This window comes from Tachypleus tridentatus, chromosome 7 (genome assembly GCF_004210375.1).
Source record: "Tachypleus tridentatus isolate NWPU-2018 chromosome 7, ASM421037v1, whole genome shotgun sequence".
Taxonomy (NCBI): domain Eukaryota; kingdom Metazoa; phylum Arthropoda; class Merostomata; order Xiphosura; family Limulidae; genus Tachypleus; species Tachypleus tridentatus.
In genome coordinates, this window is record NC_134831.1 from 46,984,898 (window position 1) to 47,005,420 (window position 20,523).

A 20,523-nucleotide genomic window follows, 5' to 3' on the forward strand; every position below is an offset into this window, starting at 1 on the left:
TGCCTTCCCTCTAGTCTTACACTGCTAAATTAAGGATGGCTAGTGCAGATAGCCCTCGTGTAGCTTTGTGCGAAATTTAAAACAAACTAATCAATGAACAAGTATATAAGCAAACAGTAGGTATTTCGATGGGTGCTAATTTCTCTTCAAACATGGCCAACTCGTAGCTTTTCTTTACAATAATTCATTTTAGAAGCAGGTATTAAAACAATTTATACTTCTATACTTTTTAGTTACAGAGATTTAATACAAATCAACAATTTCATTTTCAAATCATATTTAAGTCCGAAAAAGCAACATTAACGATCATCATGCACGGTATTTAGGCTTAGACAGTTTTGTAGAAGGTAGACTACAGTTCCCTGTTTTCGATGAAAGGGAATTTGATTTTCCTATTTTTAGTCTATACATCCTTAACAGTGTTTATACTCCTAAAAGGAATTCCCTCAAACAATTTGTAACAATAGTCACAGATAATGTTAACGTATTCCCAACTAAATAGGGATATAATAGTTTATAAGGACTTGCATAAACAAAATGTTTATACTCCTTTATAATATGAAATTATGTCAAGTAAACGCTTGAACTCTGGAAATTGGTGACCAAACAACTGCAGTAATGCTCTTGACGACAATGAAAAATGTAATGATTACAATTCAAGTGAATATTGTTACTATCCTCCATGTTGACGTAAGATTCCATACTACAAAGTTTGCCTGAATTGTCGGTATTAATTTTTGCTATTAACATCAGTGTATTGTCTTGCGCCAATTTTTATTTTTTATTTTCTTAGCCGCATTTTTTGTTCTTCTAAAGCTGGTTTCTTTTTGGCTAAATATTATATGTAATACTATGCTGCCGTTATGATTGTAAGTAAAATCAACCTCGACTTAAGGGCCAGGGTGGTTGACTACGCTGTATGAGCTAATAATTAGGGAAGAGGAGCTTGCACAATGTTGTGACATAAAACGGTGTTAATCATGAACCACTATTGTGGTTCATAACAAGGATCAATCAGAAGTTTCATAAAAATTGTGATAGAGCATAGGGCAAAAATCATCTTAAAAACACTTATTTTTGAAACAACAGTCAAAATGTTTTATCTCAATGGCTAAGGCTGCTAAAATATTGTTAATGGCTAAAGAGTTAATTTTGCAACTGTTAAGCAAAATTCATGCATTTGTTTTTCATATCATTCTTGTTTCACAAGTGTACAGGAACATCGGCTATAATATCTTATTCAAACCTACTGAAAACTCCTGCACAGGTCATAGGACTAGTTTTATGTTGATTCTTGAAAAAGTAGGAGAGTGGTTTTATAAGTTTTTCATCGCTGTTTCCTTTTGAAGCAATTCAAACACTTAAGCCTACAGCAGAAACAGTTAAGTATACTCCGCCAAAATATATGCATAGCGACTAAACATACTCATGGGATGGATGTAAGGCTATTATTAAATTACTTCTTTAAATCCAAGATTTCCATTTAAAATTTTGTAAGTTCATCTTTGTGATCAATATCAGTTCATTGAAGCCATTCAGTCATTGCAGATATGTAGAAATCATTTAAACAATGTTATAGTACCAGAAATTCTCCATTATATACTAGTAGGAAATGCTTTATTTTGTTAGAGTAAATGTTTAGGTGTACATGACTGTTTATTTGAAGTTTAATACAAGTATTATTTGGTTTATATTGTGTGAGCACTTAAGTTATTTTTACTAGTGGTAGTTATAGCAAGATTGCTTACGTAACTGTTTACGAATCATTTGTTGTTCAGTTGTAAATTGTCGTCATCTCACTCGAGTTAAAAAAAACTTCTCGTTGCTATTGTTACATCATAATGTGTGTCAAGCAATATGTTTGTGTATACAAGTCTAGCCACAATGGGCGATTTGTAAAGTAAGTGTCACAGCTTGTATTGTAATAACGGAGATAGAGGGTAATAATTTGTCTTGTCAACGGGTGTTCTAAAGTAATTGGACCTGCTTGTGTGGACTTTGGCAAAATAAAAATACAATTATTTAAAGCTGTAGATACAACTATGATAACCAATAATGTAACAAAGGTTTGTAGATAGTTTGACTTGTTTGAACGTGTTAAAACAAGTGGATTGTGTGCTGCCAAATTATTGTTGAAATTTATCACAAACGAGTTATACATCTATTGTAGAGAATCGCAGCCTTATAAAAACATGACGGTAAACAGTGTGCACATTTATAAGTGTTTCCATTTTCTTTTTGTTGATTATTGTTTTACTGCAGGAAAGAAACGGTTACGAATATTTTACTGAAACTTTCTAACAGAAATGAACACGGTATTGGGTGTGTCAGGGTAGTTTTAATTTAAGCGCCTTCGTCCTGTCCCCCCCGAATAATTTCCCCAAGTCCTACATTTTCCGCCATTGAAATAAAAACAAAAAAGTGTTTTACTAATGTGAATTAATTATAAAATAATTTGTGCAACTTGCAACACATTAATTGGAAACTGCCACTTTGAGAATTCATCATTTCTCGACTTTGCTATTGTACTTTTCCTGTACTTGGTTTTCTGCGACTATTTAAGTGAGTTTCCAAACAGTATATGATTACCCTAGTAGATTTCTGAGTGGTGATTGATGTTTTATACTGATTTTCGTACTTTACTGAAATTCTGATTGCGTATTTTAGAATTGTTTCATTATTAATATCATTGTTTCATAAACCTAGAGCAAAATCGGCTGGGTATCCTGTACTTGGTTTTCTGCGACTATTTAAGTGAGTTTCCAAACAGTATATGATTACTCTAGTAGATTTCTGAGTGGTGATGTTTTATACTGATTTTCGTACTTTACTGAAATTCTGATTGCGTATTTTAGAATTGTTTTATTATTAATATTATTGTTTCATAAACCTAGAGCAAAATCGGCTGGGTATTTTGCTCCCAGGTTTAGACAGGTATACTTTGAGGCTGCGAGTGTTCATGACCTATTTGAAAAGTTGATTTACGTGGCCATAAATATATAATATGCGATGTAGTTATGAGGAGGCTTCCTTTGTACTTAACGCTTGTTTATACGAAACCTCAGGCATAAAACCACCTGATTTAGTAGATAATGGTTGAAAGTAAAATAACAATACATCAGTGAACTGTTGAAAAACGTACATTCAAATTCATGCACATGCAAGTATGTAGCTTAAAATGCATTCTCCATAAATTGAGATGTCTTTAACGTATGCAGTTTTTAGGATTAATGTTTTTCTTTCAGTTTGGATGAAAAGGAACCTTCTTTTTACAAATTAAGTTTTTAGAGATGACCTGAGTAATGACAAACTTACAAATGAACAACGTTGTTACTAGCTTACGTCATAAGAAACTATTATAAATGTTCGTTTCTACAAGCTTGATCAGATATGATGAGTATGTAACGTTGTCGAAACGTTTTACATTTCAAGTAAAGTTTCTTTCACCATTCATTAAAGCCATCTTCATTTTATATTGCTAAGAAGTTTTTTGGGCTTGTAGTAAAATCCAATGTGGCATGAAATCTCTTCAGTGAAAAATTACGATAAACAACAATGTATGCATATAATGAGGTGAACAGTAAAAATAAATTACTATATATTTAGTTAACCAAATTAGTCTGTTATAATCTTTCTGTAATTAATTAATCTAAAGATGTATTTTTACGAAATTTATAATTAAGCAGTATGACAACGACAGAAAAACGTAAAATAAACGCAATTAAAAAATGGAGATGTTTAGCTGTTTGTTATTAATGTGCAATCGAATCTTTCAAGTGTTCTTTTGTAATCCGAAACAAAATAACATTAAACGTACTGCTACATACAGTTAACTTTTTTTATTCTAACAATTACTACGAGTAGAGCCTTCATCTATGCTTCGTTTATCTAATTAGGTCGCTGTTCTTGTACCTCCAAATTATTTGCATTACCTTCATTATTTTAATGCATATAGGCACTAATACGTAGTACAGGTGACAAAAAGCTCTCCACTTGTTCTTTAGGGGTCACTGAGAATTCTAAGTAGAATTCCTGTTAATTAAGCTTACATTAATTATAAACACTTAACACACTTTAAAACGAATGCGTGTATTCGTATGTATTATTTATTATTGGTTATAGATATATTCATACGGATTTATACAGTCTTGGAAACTGCAAAAACTGGTGTGCCTGTTCTTTATACGAGTTCTGTCAAAGTTCAAGAGTTAAGGATACTATCTGACTGATTTAGAGATTAGAGTTCGTTGTTAGTATTTGGCTGATAAGGCTGCTAAAAAATCGCATAAAGCAATAAAAAACAGGAGATAAAATAACTTTTAGTCTGTCCTATTGCCTAAAGCGAGTACGACGCGTAGCAAAGATTGATATTTCAATCGTTGCAATATGTTGCCAAACTTGCGTACTTTTAGTGCTAAACATCCTCGAGCATACGAACGTGAGCCTTTCTGAAATATTTACTTCAGACTGAATTATATTTTTGTGTCGAACGTATGCGTAGAAAACATTAACTTTGTACTTACGTTGACGATTTTCTAATCGTTTCATAGTGGAGTAAAGAAAGCATAGTGCTTTAAAGAAAAATTGTACAACTCCATCCATGACATTGTCAGCTGGTAATAATTCGAACATTTAGGTAAGTAGAGTTTCAGACGCCTCTCGATCCTTAAACCATACATATCCGATAGAGGTAAAAGCTCTTCACTAATTGGCCCGGCATGGCCAAGGATGTTAACGCGTGTGACTCGTAATCTGAGGTACGCGGGTTCGCATCCCCGTGGCGCCAAACATGCTCACCCTCCCAGTCGTTGGGGCGTTATAATGTTATCGTCAATCCCACTATTCGTTGGTAAAAGAGTAGCCCAAGAGTTGGCGGTGGGTGGTGATGACTAGCTACCTTCCATCCAGTCTTACACCGCTAAATTAGGGACGGCTAGCACAGATAGCCCTCGAGTAGCTTTGTGCGAAATTCGAAACAAACCAAATCTTTACTAATTTTAACATATTTTTACCCGAAATATTTCTAACCAAAAATGTTAGATGAAGTTAATATCCAAATAGGCAGGTTAACTACCAAGACGAATAAAATGACGAAATAAGCTTTAAAAAATAATAGCAAACAGCAAATAAATTAGCACGTGATTTTGGTCTAATAAGACAATTATGTTTTTTATAGTTGAAGATGACTGTTGAATCTTATATTTAACGCGAACGTATCCACTCTGATTGGTATTTCCAATAATTTTAGTTTACCCTAAGACATGGTAAGTGATACCGGTTTGTACTATTAAAACAATAGTTATTTTTTAGTCATGTACAAGAGTATTTTGTTTGTCTACTAGTAGGTCAAGTCGGTATTTGAAATTACGTAAGATAGTGAAACTCTCGTGGTTGTACAGTTGTGACGAAGGCGCACTTTTCTGCTACTTTGGTTGATTGCGTAAGTTTGTTTTTGGTTTCTCTGATACGCAGTTCTGACGCTGTCGGATAACAAGGTACATTGAGGGTTCGCTATTGTCATAAATGCCGATTCACGAAACTCGTGTAGAAGAATAATTACGATGAAACGTGTAAGATATTTGCGGTAAACCCCAGTAACGAAATGTTAAAGTTTGGTCACTCCAGTGATAATTTTCACGAGTTACATACTCACCAGTAATGTTTTTCCAAGGTTTGTAAGGTTACCTAGTTGGACTTGTAAGAATGAATCTAGAAGAAATACATATCGATTGCGAACAAGGAAGCAGAAGTTAAGAAAGCAATAAAACTTCAAACGAACAAGGAAATGTTGGTGAAATATGAAAGGCGTAACTAGTACGGATATTAACCTAGGTGTGAGGTTAAAAGATTGTGATAGTGTCTTAACAGATGGTGTTTTGGTTATCTACGAAGTTCTCTCATACCTATTCAGAATAAAAAACTTTCATTCCTACATCTTATTTCAGTAAAATTCAAATTAAACTCTAAATATTTGTCACAATAATCTTAATTTCAGAAAGCCTGAAATTTGACAATTATTGTTACTTACAAATAATGCATTTACCATGCAAGGTTGTGTAAATACTAAAAACATATTTATAGTACACTAACCACACTACACCTGTCATAACCATTGCCGACGAAGCCTGTTGCCAATACGAATTAATAGTAATGTATTGTAGTACATTGTCATAGTTGGAAGAGGAGATTTTGGGTGCGATGCACAAATAGTCGGAGATCTGTCTTCATTAAATAACCTCTCATGTTAATGTTCAATGTTTTTGTCCGCGAGACTCCAATTATGCAAAAAGATGGAAAGAAACATAAACAGTATAGTAGGTTATTCAGCGCTTTCACCTTCCTGATGGTGGTGGATCTGTGACCCACCGAAACATGTAGGCCTGATATTAATATTAAATTTTTGAAGGATTGTGTACATTTTAACGCTTATTGAATTTTTTTATAACTTTTATATTTTCGTCAATTTTGCTGTTCACAAAAACTGGCAAATCAGCAAGCTAATATCCTCGTTCTAGAACACGTATAGTATCGCGCTTTAAGGTACAGGAGGTTCTGCACTCGCTACACCGCACTTGTTAGTTACAACTATTTCATTGAATGACAACAACTATGAAATCATGGAAGGTGTTTTGGGTAGAACCTAGAAGCGATCTGGGATAAGGATCTCTTTTCATTAAATGACCTTTAATGTCTTAATTTTCTATGCTTTTCATGTCCACGAGATTCCAGATGTGTCAGCCAACCAGACGCCAGGAAAGAGAGAGGCGTGGTTCAATGCAAAACTCTAAGCGCTTGCAGCAAGAGGGTTCGGTCTTTCACTGACGTGAGCAGCAAGAACTTGCGTCAGCAATTACAGCCGGAACGTGAAGAAGATTCTTTCGCAAATGTTTCGATTTTACGTTGCTTTGAACGTGTGAGAGAACGCGGTCGTCCGATAGGTGCTTCAGTGTATTGGCAGTGAGATTGTAGTGGTGAGTTTTAACCTCACGTGGGTCAGACTGTGTTACGGACATTTAGCTTGCAGAAAGGGTTACGCAAGTTTGTAAATATCTAGACGTTGTGGCGTTGTATGCTACCGTTTACTGTGTGTGTATTGAAATGTATTTTAAATTAAATACTTTAATTATTTAGAGGTCATTTGTAGAACAAAACGTTCTTGGAAATATTTGCACGTGATTAAATTACAAAATATTGACTCTTGAGGTTTGTTAGTTGATTAGATTTTATTATATTCGATTCACTTGAAGAATCGAAATATTACTAAATATTAGTAGTGATTAACTACACATTGCTTTTAAATTTGTATTTTAAAATAGTAGCTGTAGCTATAAATGATATTGTAAATAAATGGAATTAGTTTGTAGTTCGGTTAAAAAAACAACTAAATGGTTTGATTTCCTATAAAAGAAAGGAAAGGGTACCTGTACTGCTAGAAATTAAGCGTAAGAGGACTAGAAGTGTAGAGGCCGACGAAGTTTCACCCATTTAATACCGAATTTCAAGGCCGTTAAGAACGAAATATTTCTAAATCAGATACGGCAGCTTTTTAAACATTTTCTTGTGTAACTGTTGAGAGAAGAGCGAACTCCATGATGCCATGGATTAACTATACCGAAGACAGTATTTTTATTTGCCATAACTTTGTTATTCAGCTAAAATTTTGTATATACCGTATTTGGAGAGTGAGAACTCATGGTTGCATGAGCATTTACTTAGCCTTATATTTTTTATGGAATTTATTTACGGTACTTGCGCATGTACATCAATTAATATCGAGATTTATGTGTATATATCTTCGAATGAAATAAAATAGTATTTCTCCCTTTCGTGTGTATAAATAGAAAGCCCTCGGTTCAATAAACTGAATGATCAAAACGTATATTTTGATTTTTTACGCTGAAGACACCAAGAGTAAGCTTGCGAACAGCACTGAAATGTAACCAACAGATGTATACAAAACTGAATTTTCATCTATCAGTTTTGTGTTGACCTTTGTGTCAACTGTTTTGGAGTATCTGATAGAGAGGATGTAATTAAGTTTTTCATATTTCTGTTCTTAAAAAAAACCAACAACAATATATTTACATATGAAAGTCCTGTAAACTGTTTCTCCATAAATCGATTTTGTATTGTAGTTTTTGGTAGGTCACCCAAATTAAGTTTAATTAGTTGCGGTCCTTCCTAAAACAAAGGAAGTTCTCAATTAACGCAATTTCTGCTGAATTTGAAAAAAAAAGAAAAATCTTGATTAAAAAATCAACAAAACAACCAAAACTCTATTAGCACGTTCTTCAGATTGTGTGTGTAGACGCACTAGTGAATAAATTTGTGTAAAATTTCACCAGTCGTTTATTTCTGCAGTTAAATCAAGTTGTTATAAAACTTAAATTTTACTTCTAGTCGCTTATTAAAATCATTGAGGCCATTTTTGCCACCGGCTATTTTTGGCGGTTTTAAGTTCGCTCCTCAATAACCAAACTTGCCTCGTCATGATTCTGTTGCCTTTACTCGAATAACAATCCTTCGTTTCTCTAGTGACGCTGCAGTACTTCTTGAACTTCGTTCACGTGTTGTTAGAACGAAGAGTGCGGAGCTCTACGGTTATTTTAAGATAAAGCATTTTCGCGGCACACTGCTAAAACATTCTGCTGTTAAAGCAACAAGAATGTCTGTCCATAAAAAAAAGGACTTAAGAATAAAAACCAAAAATATTATTAAACGCAATTTCATTACCGAGTTTAATTTGCGTCGTAAAAATAAACGCGTTAATCTCGTTCAAACTTCCCGTAGATGTGACGTCACTATAATCTGTACTATTACACTATTACAAACTTGTAGTGCACATTGCGAAAGGTGGTTAAGAAGGAACACGTAATTTTGCATATTAATAAGTATTTATTCCAGTTTTCTGGTGAAGAAATTTTTTTTGCTTTTATCAAAGAGAAATGTTTGTCAGTTCCAGAGCATTATTTGTATCATAAAACTTAGGGTAGCACAGTATGAAATGTTCGAATTTATTATACATAATTTGCAATAAAATTCTATATAGAATAACGTTATTCTTGAACTTCAGTTAAAACCATGGGATTACAATTCCTACATAATAAATTTGTTCTCCATCGTCTGTAAGCTCAATAGAAAGGTGAGGATTGATCGACTAGAATAGCCAACCGAGAATTGATCTGCTTGAAGATCAAGAAATTGTAAATTCAGTTTATTTTAGTAGAAAATATAGTTCGGGGGGGGGGATAAGCTTCGAGTTAAATCTTGATTTCAGTATTTAAAAGTTATGTATTGTTTTTACATATTGAAGTGTTTTAAATTCACAGACATACAACTACAATTCAGCATGAAATACCTTGTACAAATTTTTCATGTGATATGCAAGTATGTCAGTTTTGAGAACCAGTTTTGTGTGTGTGTTTTCATATAGCAAAGCCACATCGGGCTATTTGCGGTTTCCACTGAGGGGCCATTTTTGTGTAGCTAAAGGGGAGTAAATTTAATTTTAACACAAGTCTCTGCACATTGTTTTCATGTCCCTACGGAGATAATATAAAAATAGCTTATATAAAGTAACTGTAATTTTAATGAATATTTTGCCTTTGTATTGGTAGCAATTTTTTTATCAGTACAAAATTAACTATTTCATGTATATTATATGGGAGAACTTGAAGTTCTTTTATTAAAATCTTAATCTTCAATATTATTTTGTGTGAATTAGAGGTATCCTGGAATTATGGTGTTAATGCTATTAAAAGGCGCCGTTGCTTTAGGTTTAGCACTTTCATGCAGAACCAATTAGTGTTTTTGTTAGCTGTTTCTACATGTAAATTGTTTTAACTTTAATTTTCTATTGTCTTTTTAATTGCAGAAAGTCCAGTGTTTGTTTGCTACAGAAGAAGATTGTAAAAGATTTATTTTTTTGTCTTCAAGTTCATTAGTAATCATGGTAAAAGATTCTGGGAGTTCTGATCCTTGTCATCCTACAACTCAATCTCTCAATCAAGAAAACTTTCTCAAGTCAGAAGATACAGTTCTTCTGGAATGTACTGAAGTTTCTGTTTCAGATAATCTCCTCACCAATGGGCCTCAAAAAGAAAGTTTATCAAATGGTCATGGACCTTCCACTGAGGATGCATCCAGTGTTACTGTTATTAATGATTCATTGAATGGATGTTTGAGAAGTTCTTTAAATGAAAAAACACAATTGACCATAAATGGCAAATCTGAAAATGGCCTAAAGGTAAATGGTTACATTGAGGAAGACATTGATGATGATGAATCAACAACACAGCCTTTAAGAAAGCTAATAGTTAAATCTGAAAGCCCAGAAAAAGGCACAAATGACATTACTGAAAAGTCAGATAGTCTCATAAAACTAGAAGATAATAGCAAACAGGACCAAGAATTTGTGTTTATACAAGACACTGGATTTACTGTGAAAATTGCTGCTCCAGGATTGGAACCTTTTGATGTTCAGGTTAGTGATTATTGTTATAACAGTGGTCAGTATAACAACATAAGAGTATAAATTACGTGCATCATGGCCTGAAGGATAATTAATGACACAAGACAGTGACACAAAGCAATTGCTCTGTGTCATGGTTATTTTTGTTTTGTATGAAATCAAGTGTGTGTGTGTGTGTGTGTGTGTGTGTGTGTGTGTGTATTAGTAATAAAACTACCTTCCAATTGATAATTACTCATTCATGAATTTGTAGTGGTTTGTTTTTTCCAAGGTGACACAGTTGATATTTTGAAGCAATGATTATAGGTTCATTTTCTTCTCTGTACTAATAAATATAATAATATTGTAGGCGTAAACACCCTAGAGTTAACATTAATGGCCTCAACCTAAATGCTAATATAACTTAATGAAAACAAAAATGTTTTTGCAAATTTTATGATCTATTAGAATTTAGTAACTATAGCATACTAATGCCTCTACTGTAATGGATTGCTTGTCTTTTGTTTTATGAATTTTCCTACCATACCTTTAGTAATGGTTTTATTTTAATGGATTGCTTGCCACATGTTTTATGAATTTTTCAACTGTACTTTAGTAATGGCTTTATTTTAATGGATTGCTTGTTGTGTTTTATGTTAAACAGTACTAGATTTTGTAAATGTGTACTACTGCAAAGAAAAACTATTGACTTGGAAAAGTGTAGTAAAAGCTACCTTTAAGAGATTGAATAATCTTTTATTTCTTTTTTTATTTAGCATTCACTGTTTAAACATTTTTTTATGGCAGTGTGTGTGGTGGAACTTGTGTGATCTTCATACTAAATATATAAAATATTTGTATGTCTGACATGTGGTTTATTATACATGCTTATGTACTTATAAATAACTGTTCATAAACAACCAGTTCATACAGACAGATGTCATTGGTAATTATTTCCACATTATTTTAAATACATGTAATCAAAAATAATGTATTCTCAAGATGGGTATTAAAAGTTTAATTAAATTTAATTAGTTTTAATATCCATACTAGCAGTCTTGAGAATACATTCTTACTACAAATTAAAAATAAATTTCTGTTATATAATTCTAATTATTTACCTTTTGAAAACCTGGAAAACTTCTCATTATGCTGGTATGTTTGCTATGTATGTTTATCTGCAAGTTTTAGATATTATGTAATGGAAGGGTAATATCTAACACTTATGGTAAATGTACATATCAAACACATCACCGTAAAGATATACTCACACCAGTAAATTTAATTCTTTATTTGTGCTTAATGAATACCAGTTGATCTGTTTCAATGTTATTTATTGTAAAATTATAATACTTTGTAATATTTTTTAAGTAATCAGTACAATTCTCTTAAATTATAAATCAATGTATAAGCATTATTATTGTGCATTTGTTATATTTTAGTTCAATCTTTTTATTTTGATCATTCTGTTGCATACTGGGCCATGCTACTTTTTAATGCTACCTTTCCAGATTCTCAATTGTTTTGAGCAGTGCCATCTATGGAGACTTTGTGATATTATTTGGAGCATAAAAAACTTGCTAAAGAAGTAGAATGTCACCAGTAGACATTACATACTGCTAATTAATGTTTTTGCAAGTAAAATTTAAGAGTTAATTGTCACAAACAAATTTGAACTTTGATTGGTTAAATAAAGGTTATTTACTCATGGTTAGCTTGCAAATGCCAAAATCAATAGAAATTAATTTTGAAAAAAATGAATTGTTAAACACAAACTTACTTGAAGACTGTCTTTTACCTTGATTAAGATAATTAACTATATTTGTCCATTATGAGCTATTCTAACTAAGGAGAAGAAAAATACATCATTCTTTGAAGTGTTTATATATTAGGGTGAAAACAAGTCAGAACTCACTATTATAAACTTTTGGAAAAAGTACCAGATCTATTGTTTCAGCTTATCTTTTTCAAGAGCTGGTATTAATTTGAGAAAAATTTAACTACTGTAAATGTTTTATTTCTTGGGATCTGTGGTCATATTCTTAATCATATATATCCTTTAGTATCTTAAATCTAACCCCAAGAGTCAGTACAATCTGTTATATACATTGCAGAAATAACTTGTATCCTTTTTCTGAATGTAGTTATGGTATTTTTGGTATGCAATAAGAAAACAGATTTTATGTATACTGTACTTATCACAGACATCAAAAGGAAATCTTTAACGTTTATGGTTTCTAGTAACCCTTATATTTAAATGTGATTGAAAATTAGGTGGATTAACAGTGCTGGGAAATGAACTAATTCTTAATTTAGTTTCACTGAAATAATATACTAAAAGAAAATTAAAATACTTTGACTACAATTTCAGAAATTTTTACTCATCCAAAGAAGGAAACATTTTTTAGTTATAAAAAATGTACTGAAAAATTTATCTTAATAATTAAGATCAGTGTTTAAGAAACTTATCAAGTCTTGGCTGTGAGCCTTCTTGCAGCAGATACGTTCTTCACTGTGTACTTCCTTCTGATAACAAATGGCAGGCTTTCACTCTATTATTTGGCCAGCATCCAAGGTGGTTGCACATTTATTTAAAGCTTGCAAGAGTGGATACCCAGCTTTGAAAATAAAATTCTTTACTACCACCAAAGATTTAAAAATTTAATAATCAGGCTATTCTTCTTTAATTTATTAATTGTAATTACATTTTTTGTTTCATTATACATAAGTTAGAAATAACATTGACCAAATATAGCTTTATGAAAAAAAATACCAAATAAAGAAAAATGACTATTTAAAATGAAGTCAATTACTTTTTGTTTTGAAAGCTAGTTTTCAACTGGTAGGCTTATCAGGTGGGATTTCATCTGGACATGTTTTCTTGTGAACTGATATTAGTTGGTAGTGAAAAATGCAGTATAAAAACATTTTTTTTCTCTGTACATAAATTGTAAATATACATCTAACTTGAATTAATTTGAATATTCAGTGTTGCTTGTATATATTCTTTCACAGCTAACCGTAGTATACTATTTTACTATTGGGAAATGAATACAGTGGAATCCCCCTTAGTCAACATCATCTGATCCAGAGAGATTTAGTGCAAAGAGGTTTAATGTTTATAGGGGAGGTTCTACTACAATGGAATATTAATTGTTGAAAAAGTGATTATGCTTTGAGTACTTAAACATATAAATAATCTAGTCTTCTTTAACTTCAATGATGTAAGTGAATCATAATATTTTAGGTACCAATTTAAATATACTAAATATTGTATACTTAATTTAGGATAAAACAAAATTTCATTTATCTTTATTGCAATTATCAGGAAAAAAATTAATACACAATGTATCATTTCATTTATATTTCATAACTGTCATTAGCATTTAATGTACATGGATTATTCCTTGTTACTAATCTGCTATTTGTTTTGCAAATTTGGTGATCTTTTAAAATCTATACAAAATCTATATTAGGTTTGTGATATGAGGAGGTAAAAAAGTAACTCTGCTCTCTATCTTCAACAAATTTCATTTCTTAAAGAAAAAAGAATCAACAGCTGTTTACTTTTGCTTGCAGTGCATTTCAGTTATTGAGCAATGTTCACATGACTGGTCCTTTTCCAATCCAAAGTTTGAGTTTGGTCACAAACCGTAGCATATAAACATGTGTAAGAACTGTGCTGGCAAAGGTTCTGATTCAGTCATCTTCAGGTTCCTATCTTAATTCTGTTATCTACAGTTTCCATATTATCAGTGATATCAAAAATCCTTTGCTTGTTTTCTCCATGAAACCATTGGTGTTTTTCTATCAATTGCATACAACCTGAATACAGATAGATAAAAGTGTTATGCCATGATCTTTTTTAGTTGCATTCAAAATTTAATTAAACTGCTTTATCAATATATATTGATAAGCATGGCATCAAAACAGCTAATAAACCAAATTTTATCATAAGATTTAATTTCTTAATTTAAAAGAATGTACAGTACTGTGAAAAAGTGTTAGGACAAAATAATGTCATTTTCTATTTTATGGGGCTAATTTTTCCATTCCATTATGAAGTGTAAGTTTCAATCATATGATAATGTTTCATTAATCCCTTTTGACAACTGAATGAACCAGGGTGAGAATACTTATCACTCTTTTGAATTCTCATGTATACTTATATCAAGGGCATGTTATAAGGGTTTTGCTTGTCTTTTCAGTGATGCAGAAGAGATAGCTGAAGTTTTGTGTTTAGACATTTGGAGTAAAATCCCAAAAGATAGTTTGATTAAATATGTTTGCAACAATGCATGTGTGAAAGCCAGTTTGCAGTTATTAAAACAAAACAGGGACACACAAAATATTAACTGTTTGCCAAACTCAGCACTTCCACTGAGTTTCTTTTGTACTTGGCCATGCATGGCCAGGTGTTTAGGGTAGCTTGTAATCTTAGCATGCAGGTTTGATTCCTTGTCACATCAAACATACTCACCCTTTTGGTCATGGGGGGGATTTATAATGTGATGGTCAATTCCACTATTGATAAAAGAGCAGCCTAAGAGTTGGCAGTGGGTGGTAATGACTAATTGCCTTCCCTCTAGTCTTACATTGCTAATTTACTGGAAGCAAGTGCAGATAGCCTTCATGTAGCTTTGCACAAAATTCAAAGATAAAAAAGAAATTGTACTAAATATGAAGACTAATAAAAAATTTTGATGTTTCATCTGTGATTTACCTTTTACTGTTCTTTGAAAGTAGCACGAAATTTAATTTTTGAGTTTGTCCTAACAATTTATCACAGGACTGTATTTTAATAAATTGTTAAATTAACAAGGTTGTCACAGGACATCAAGCTGTAGTTTGTATTTACCCTGTATGTTGTCAAAAAGTTAAGACTTGTCTGGTTCAAAGATAAATTTGTTAAAATGCAACCAAAATGTGTGAAACTTCTCTTGCTTCTAGGTACAAGGGGCTCTAATTTTAAGGAAGTGTTTATACATTAAAAATAGAATGATAATTTGGGACTTGGAAAATCATTTAATTTTAAGACTTCTGGTTTTCTGATGGTTTGGTGTTGAATGGTTTTACTGTATTGATTTATTGTTAAGATATGTTGTAGTACATTCTTTCAGATTTTATTGGTAAAACCTGTTAATTGTTTCATAGTTGTGGACAGGAGTTTCAAAGTACTTGGCAGTTTTTATTTTCCAGAACTTTTAGTTTTGTATGCTGATCTTACCTTAATTAAAAGCAATGTTGTATTTCTTAAAATTAATATATTTATTTGATGGAGTTCTTCAGTTCCAGTTTCCTGTTATGTTGGCTGCATTGTTGTTAGGAAGTGGTTAGACCATGTAACCTTATAATCAGTTGAATTCATTTGCATAATATTATCTATGATTACAAAAGTTGATTGAAGATTTATCATTGAAATATTTTACTGATTGTAATATAGAAATATATGTACCTCAAGGTGTGTTTTACATAGCTTGACAGTTTCTTTTCTGAGTGATTTTAAAATCCTTAATCATCTCTTCATTCAAGAGAACTATTTACATATAATTTACCATTTTAAATGGAATTTTAAATTCCTGTAACTCTTCTTACTCACATTTAAGAAAAGTTGTGTTTAGAACTTCATCTTATAAATTTAAGATAACCAAAAGAAAATGATGTTTGAGCATTAACCTCATGTATCTCCCATATTGGAGATGCATTTTCTGAAAAAAATATTTTAAAAAGTACAATGTACCTCCACGAATATTTTGGAAGTTTTTGTTGAACTGAGACTCTTGAAGTTTTTTAACTTTAAACACTGACATTTTTTGTGCATTTCAATATATTTTAATTTTGTTAAAAATTACCATTTAGATATGGTCAAGATAATCAGATGGTACATAGTGCTAGTAGGTATACTGCACTTAGCATAACTGCTATATGTAAAAATCACTAGGTCACATTTACAGGAGCATTGCCATTTTTTTTTCTTTCAGTGAAGGAGCTGAGATGGAATCAACCAATAATTGAGGCCCCACTAAATCTTCTGGGTTCTCATATTGTAGTATTTAGAAAGTGAATAAAATTTAACAGTATGCATTGTTGGGTGTTGGGACTACAAGGAAGGGTAATGCACATTTTGGAGTAGCTTCAGCCCTAGCAAGTGCCCTCCTTAGTACTACTATTTTAAATTTATATTCTCAGTTCAATTTCAAATATAAATATTAACAAGTTATTACTCAAAGAAGAAAGCTTTTATGTAAGAGAAAACACTATTTTCTGTTCCCTTAAAGTGGAAATTAGAAGCTTCAATGAACATGTTACTGTTACTTTTTTCCATTGATACAAAAGAGTAATTGTTTTTAAAAGTATTTATGTAGTTAGTTAAATAACAGATTGTTAACATTTTTAATATGCATTAGGGAAGCACCTTCAAATGTCAATAAATACTGGTACAATGACTTGAAATTAGAACATGTTGTATTTTCAGCACATGCAAGGAATATTTCTGAGTTATCCCATGATGCCATTGATCCAGTCCCAGTTTCCAGTTAGTGTAACACGAAGCTCTCTGACATGGTGCACTGGTGTAGTTTTTTGGAACATGAAAAATTTTTGACCTCCTAATGTTTGATATAGCTTTATTATAATAGAATGACAGTGTTGGAAAGAATCTTCTAAACAAATTTTCTTTCATTTGAACCAAACATTTGGTACACTATGTATTGAAAGGATGTGGAACAAAATTACATATAATGGTTAGTTTTACATTCCTCAAGTTAAGACTACCTTGAATCTTGCACATTTTCTTTTTTCCTAACCAGTATACACTATTTTGTGGCTTACCATATGGCTTAAACCACAAAAGCAAACAAGATTTAAATGTGTTTTACTGCTCTGTGATGCTTAGTTATGTTGGTCTAGGGTACTGTGCATGCCAATATTATATGAATTGTGGATATTGTTATTGAATAATAGTTTAGAAGTTCTTAGCTACATTTAGTTAGTTGTTAAAGGTGGGATACCTCAGCTTTATAATTTTAACTTTTTTTAATTTTGTTTTTACTGTATAATTGAGGGTTTAACATTTATGTGAAAAACGTATTGGCAAGTTTGGGGAGGTAGGTAGTATATTTTGTTTTACAGAAATTTTATTTGTGATTGACCATAGATAGCTAGTGCAAACAAATGCTTGGTTTTCAATGATATGGTGTTTTATTTGTTTCCTAATAAATTAATGTGGAGGCAGTAAATCTAAGTATGTGAATGATAAGGGCTAGCTTTAAGGTTGTTTTTTTTTTAATTATTAATAGTTTTAAATTAGGACAGGACAACTAAGATGTATTAGTAGATCCTATAATTTACCATAAAATGTATGTTAACATAAGATTGTCAGAAGCACACAGGCAATTGAATGAACGTTTACATAGGAAATATAGGCCAATTGACAAGAGAACATTTCTCTTCACAAGTATGCATTTGTTGAAGCTTGGTTAGTAAGAATAAAGCACTACTTTAAACATCTCTTGTTTTAACTTTTTTAACTTTTACATTTGATGTAAATTATGCAATTCATGGTCTTTTTTTAAAATATTTAAGCAGCCAACTTTCAGAATTTTCATTAAGCTACTGTTTTGTGATTTATACAATACAAGAAATACTGCAAAAAATTTGTAAATTTTGGTATACAGTTCATTTATTCAGCATACTCTTAATAAGAACAAGATTTCAGAAGTTATTCTATCAATCTAGTTTATAATTAAAAGTTAACTGGAACAATAAAATGTTTCAATGAACCAACTGAACAAGTTTCTAGCAGCACAGCTCATAAGTTTAAACTGCACAAAATGTGACAGAGAACCTTTAAGTCATTAGAATTTTTGAATGTGGCATCAACTACTGATTATAATGTGTTAAACTAAATAGTTTTTGTTGTTTTCAAACAAAACATCTTGGATGGATAAACCACCACCAAATATTCTCACAAGTAGGAAGATATTCAAATGTATCAGTTTCTAATTTGGCTAATCAATTAAGAAACTGCTATAAACTGTGACATTTTGTACTTTTTAGTTAAGGAACAAAGCCATATTACACATTCACTGGTTGGTTTGGTAGTCCTTTCATTTTTCTAAGATTAGTTTTTTCATTAAGAGATTCCTCTTGGGATTCTATAATAAGTGGAATGAAGTGTACTGTAAATATTTAGATTTATTACACTATTAGTATATCATTAGTATTGTAAATATTTAGATTTATTACACTATTAGTATATCATTTTACAATAACGAAAAACAACAAAAAATGTTGTTTTTGTTAATGATTCATTAAAATACTTGGTATTTGCAGTAGATCATGAGTTATTGTGAATAATGTTTCTCTTATAAGCTAAAGAAAATAAATGTGCAGTTTATAAAAGTTTTAAAAATTATTCTTAGTTTAATTTTATTCCATCTGCTGAAAGTTTTAAAAGTGGCAGTGTTATGTTTGTGATATTTTGAAGTACTTCTGACTTTGTATGTTTCAGGATCAGTAAATACTATCTAGTGAAAAACCTGAGAAGTTGGTCATTGTTATTGAAGTAATAATGTGCTAGAATTACTGTATGTAGTGCAGCACAGGTAGTTCAGACATTAATGGTACCTAATACTCTGTGTGTTCATGTGCACTTACTGGTTTCTTTTTTCTTTTTTTTTTCTTTTCGTAGTAAGTGCTATTTTGATATTTTTCCAGCTGAAACTGACTCTCCAAAATAAATTAAGTTTACCATGTAATAGGAGGGTTGACAGGATATATCAAGAAGTTCTTATTGAATTTAGCTAATACTGAGTATGAGCAAAGAAATAAATGTTTTAGACACTGTGCAAAAATAATTTTTATTAGTATTAAATACACAGTAACATAGTATATTTAACTTGCTTCAGGGTGCTGAATGGTTGTCTTTAACAAGGTTCAGAATTCAAAATGTTATTTCCTCAAGGTTTAATCCTGTTGACCAACTACTCAAGGCCTAGTACACAAATTTTTAAAACTCAAAGTTTCTTACTTTTAGCTGGTAATGTCATATTTACCCATAGTAACTAGTGCTACCTACATACTGGTTATTCGTAAATATTAGGGTTTGTAACAAATTTCAACTAAAAACCTTTCCATGTTACACCTAGCTAATAGTAACCAGCATAGATTAAAGAGAGATGTATCTCTCCTGTAACAAGTTCTCTGTTGTATAAGGCATAAGATTTGGTCCCTTGTCAGTTATCTCCTGGCTGTTTAGCAGGTGATCCATTAGTGGTTATTGGGATACAAACCCCTTGTTTCCATGAACTGCATGAAGAGGATTTGTCTACTGCCTGCTGCCCTCCATGCATTACATAAGACCTCCTTTCTTTAACCCTTGATTTTTGTGGCTCCAGAATTTTTGGAATCAAAGGTTGATGCTTGCCCATCTGCATTCATCCCTGTTACTGTTGGCTTTTTTTACTTTTCTCATTTCCCACAGGGGATCATAGTTCTCCTGATATTAGAGTGCCCCAAACCTCGACATCAGCCCCTCGATTCTTTGATACCCAAAATAGATTCTGCTCATACCTACAAGGTTCCTCCATTCAGTTGGAATTCTGTCAGTGGTGGCGGTGTCTACCATATACCTTTGGGATCTGCGAGGGTTCAGCTCTGAAAATTTATGGAAAACCTTTATTGTAGATCTGTGGGTACTACAAGTTTTGCATTAGGGCTAGTCAATCAGTTCACATCTTCACCACCATCATGCATCCAAACTGTAGTGTTTTAACCTCCTGTAGATTCCAGGATTCTGGAACTTTGTTCCAGGGCTTTTAGAGAATTGTTGGCACTTTAGAACTTGCCAGTGTGCATTACTCACTGTTCTTCCATATGCTACCAGTGAAGCTAGTGAATCCTCACTACACCTGGTTTCCAGTCATTGGGGTGGTGGACAGAGGTTATTCCTTCAAAGTATTTGAATGAATTTCCCCCAGACTTGGAGAAGAAGGTAAAGTTGAGACTGGATGTATTTTTTCTGTTGTTGTTGTTGTTTTTGCTGGCTTTTTTTCCCTAGATGTTGGAAGGAG

General features: G+C 32.0%; 1 protein-coding gene across 6 annotated transcripts in view; it reads left to right on the forward strand.

Annotated features, from left to right (window-relative positions):
* LOC143255585 (clustered mitochondria protein homolog) overlaps nt 1-20,523 on the forward strand; it is a 100,403-nt gene that overhangs the window by 23,792 nt on the left and 56,088 nt on the right. The window contains exons 1-2 of one of the 6 annotated variants that reach the window (XM_076511464.1): nt 4,497-4,636; nt 9,875-10,483. In XM_076511464.1, the coding sequence (XP_076367579.1) occupies nt 9,950-10,483 (534 nt within the window). In that variant the 5' untranslated portion in view covers nt 4,497-4,636; nt 9,875-9,949. Of the gene's footprint in view, nt 1-4,496; nt 4,637-6,812; nt 7,087-9,122; nt 9,143-9,874; nt 10,484-20,523 lie in introns of those variants that run through there. The other 5 variants (XM_076511461.1, XM_076511463.1, XM_076511466.1 and 2 more) reach the window with 5 other exon arrangements.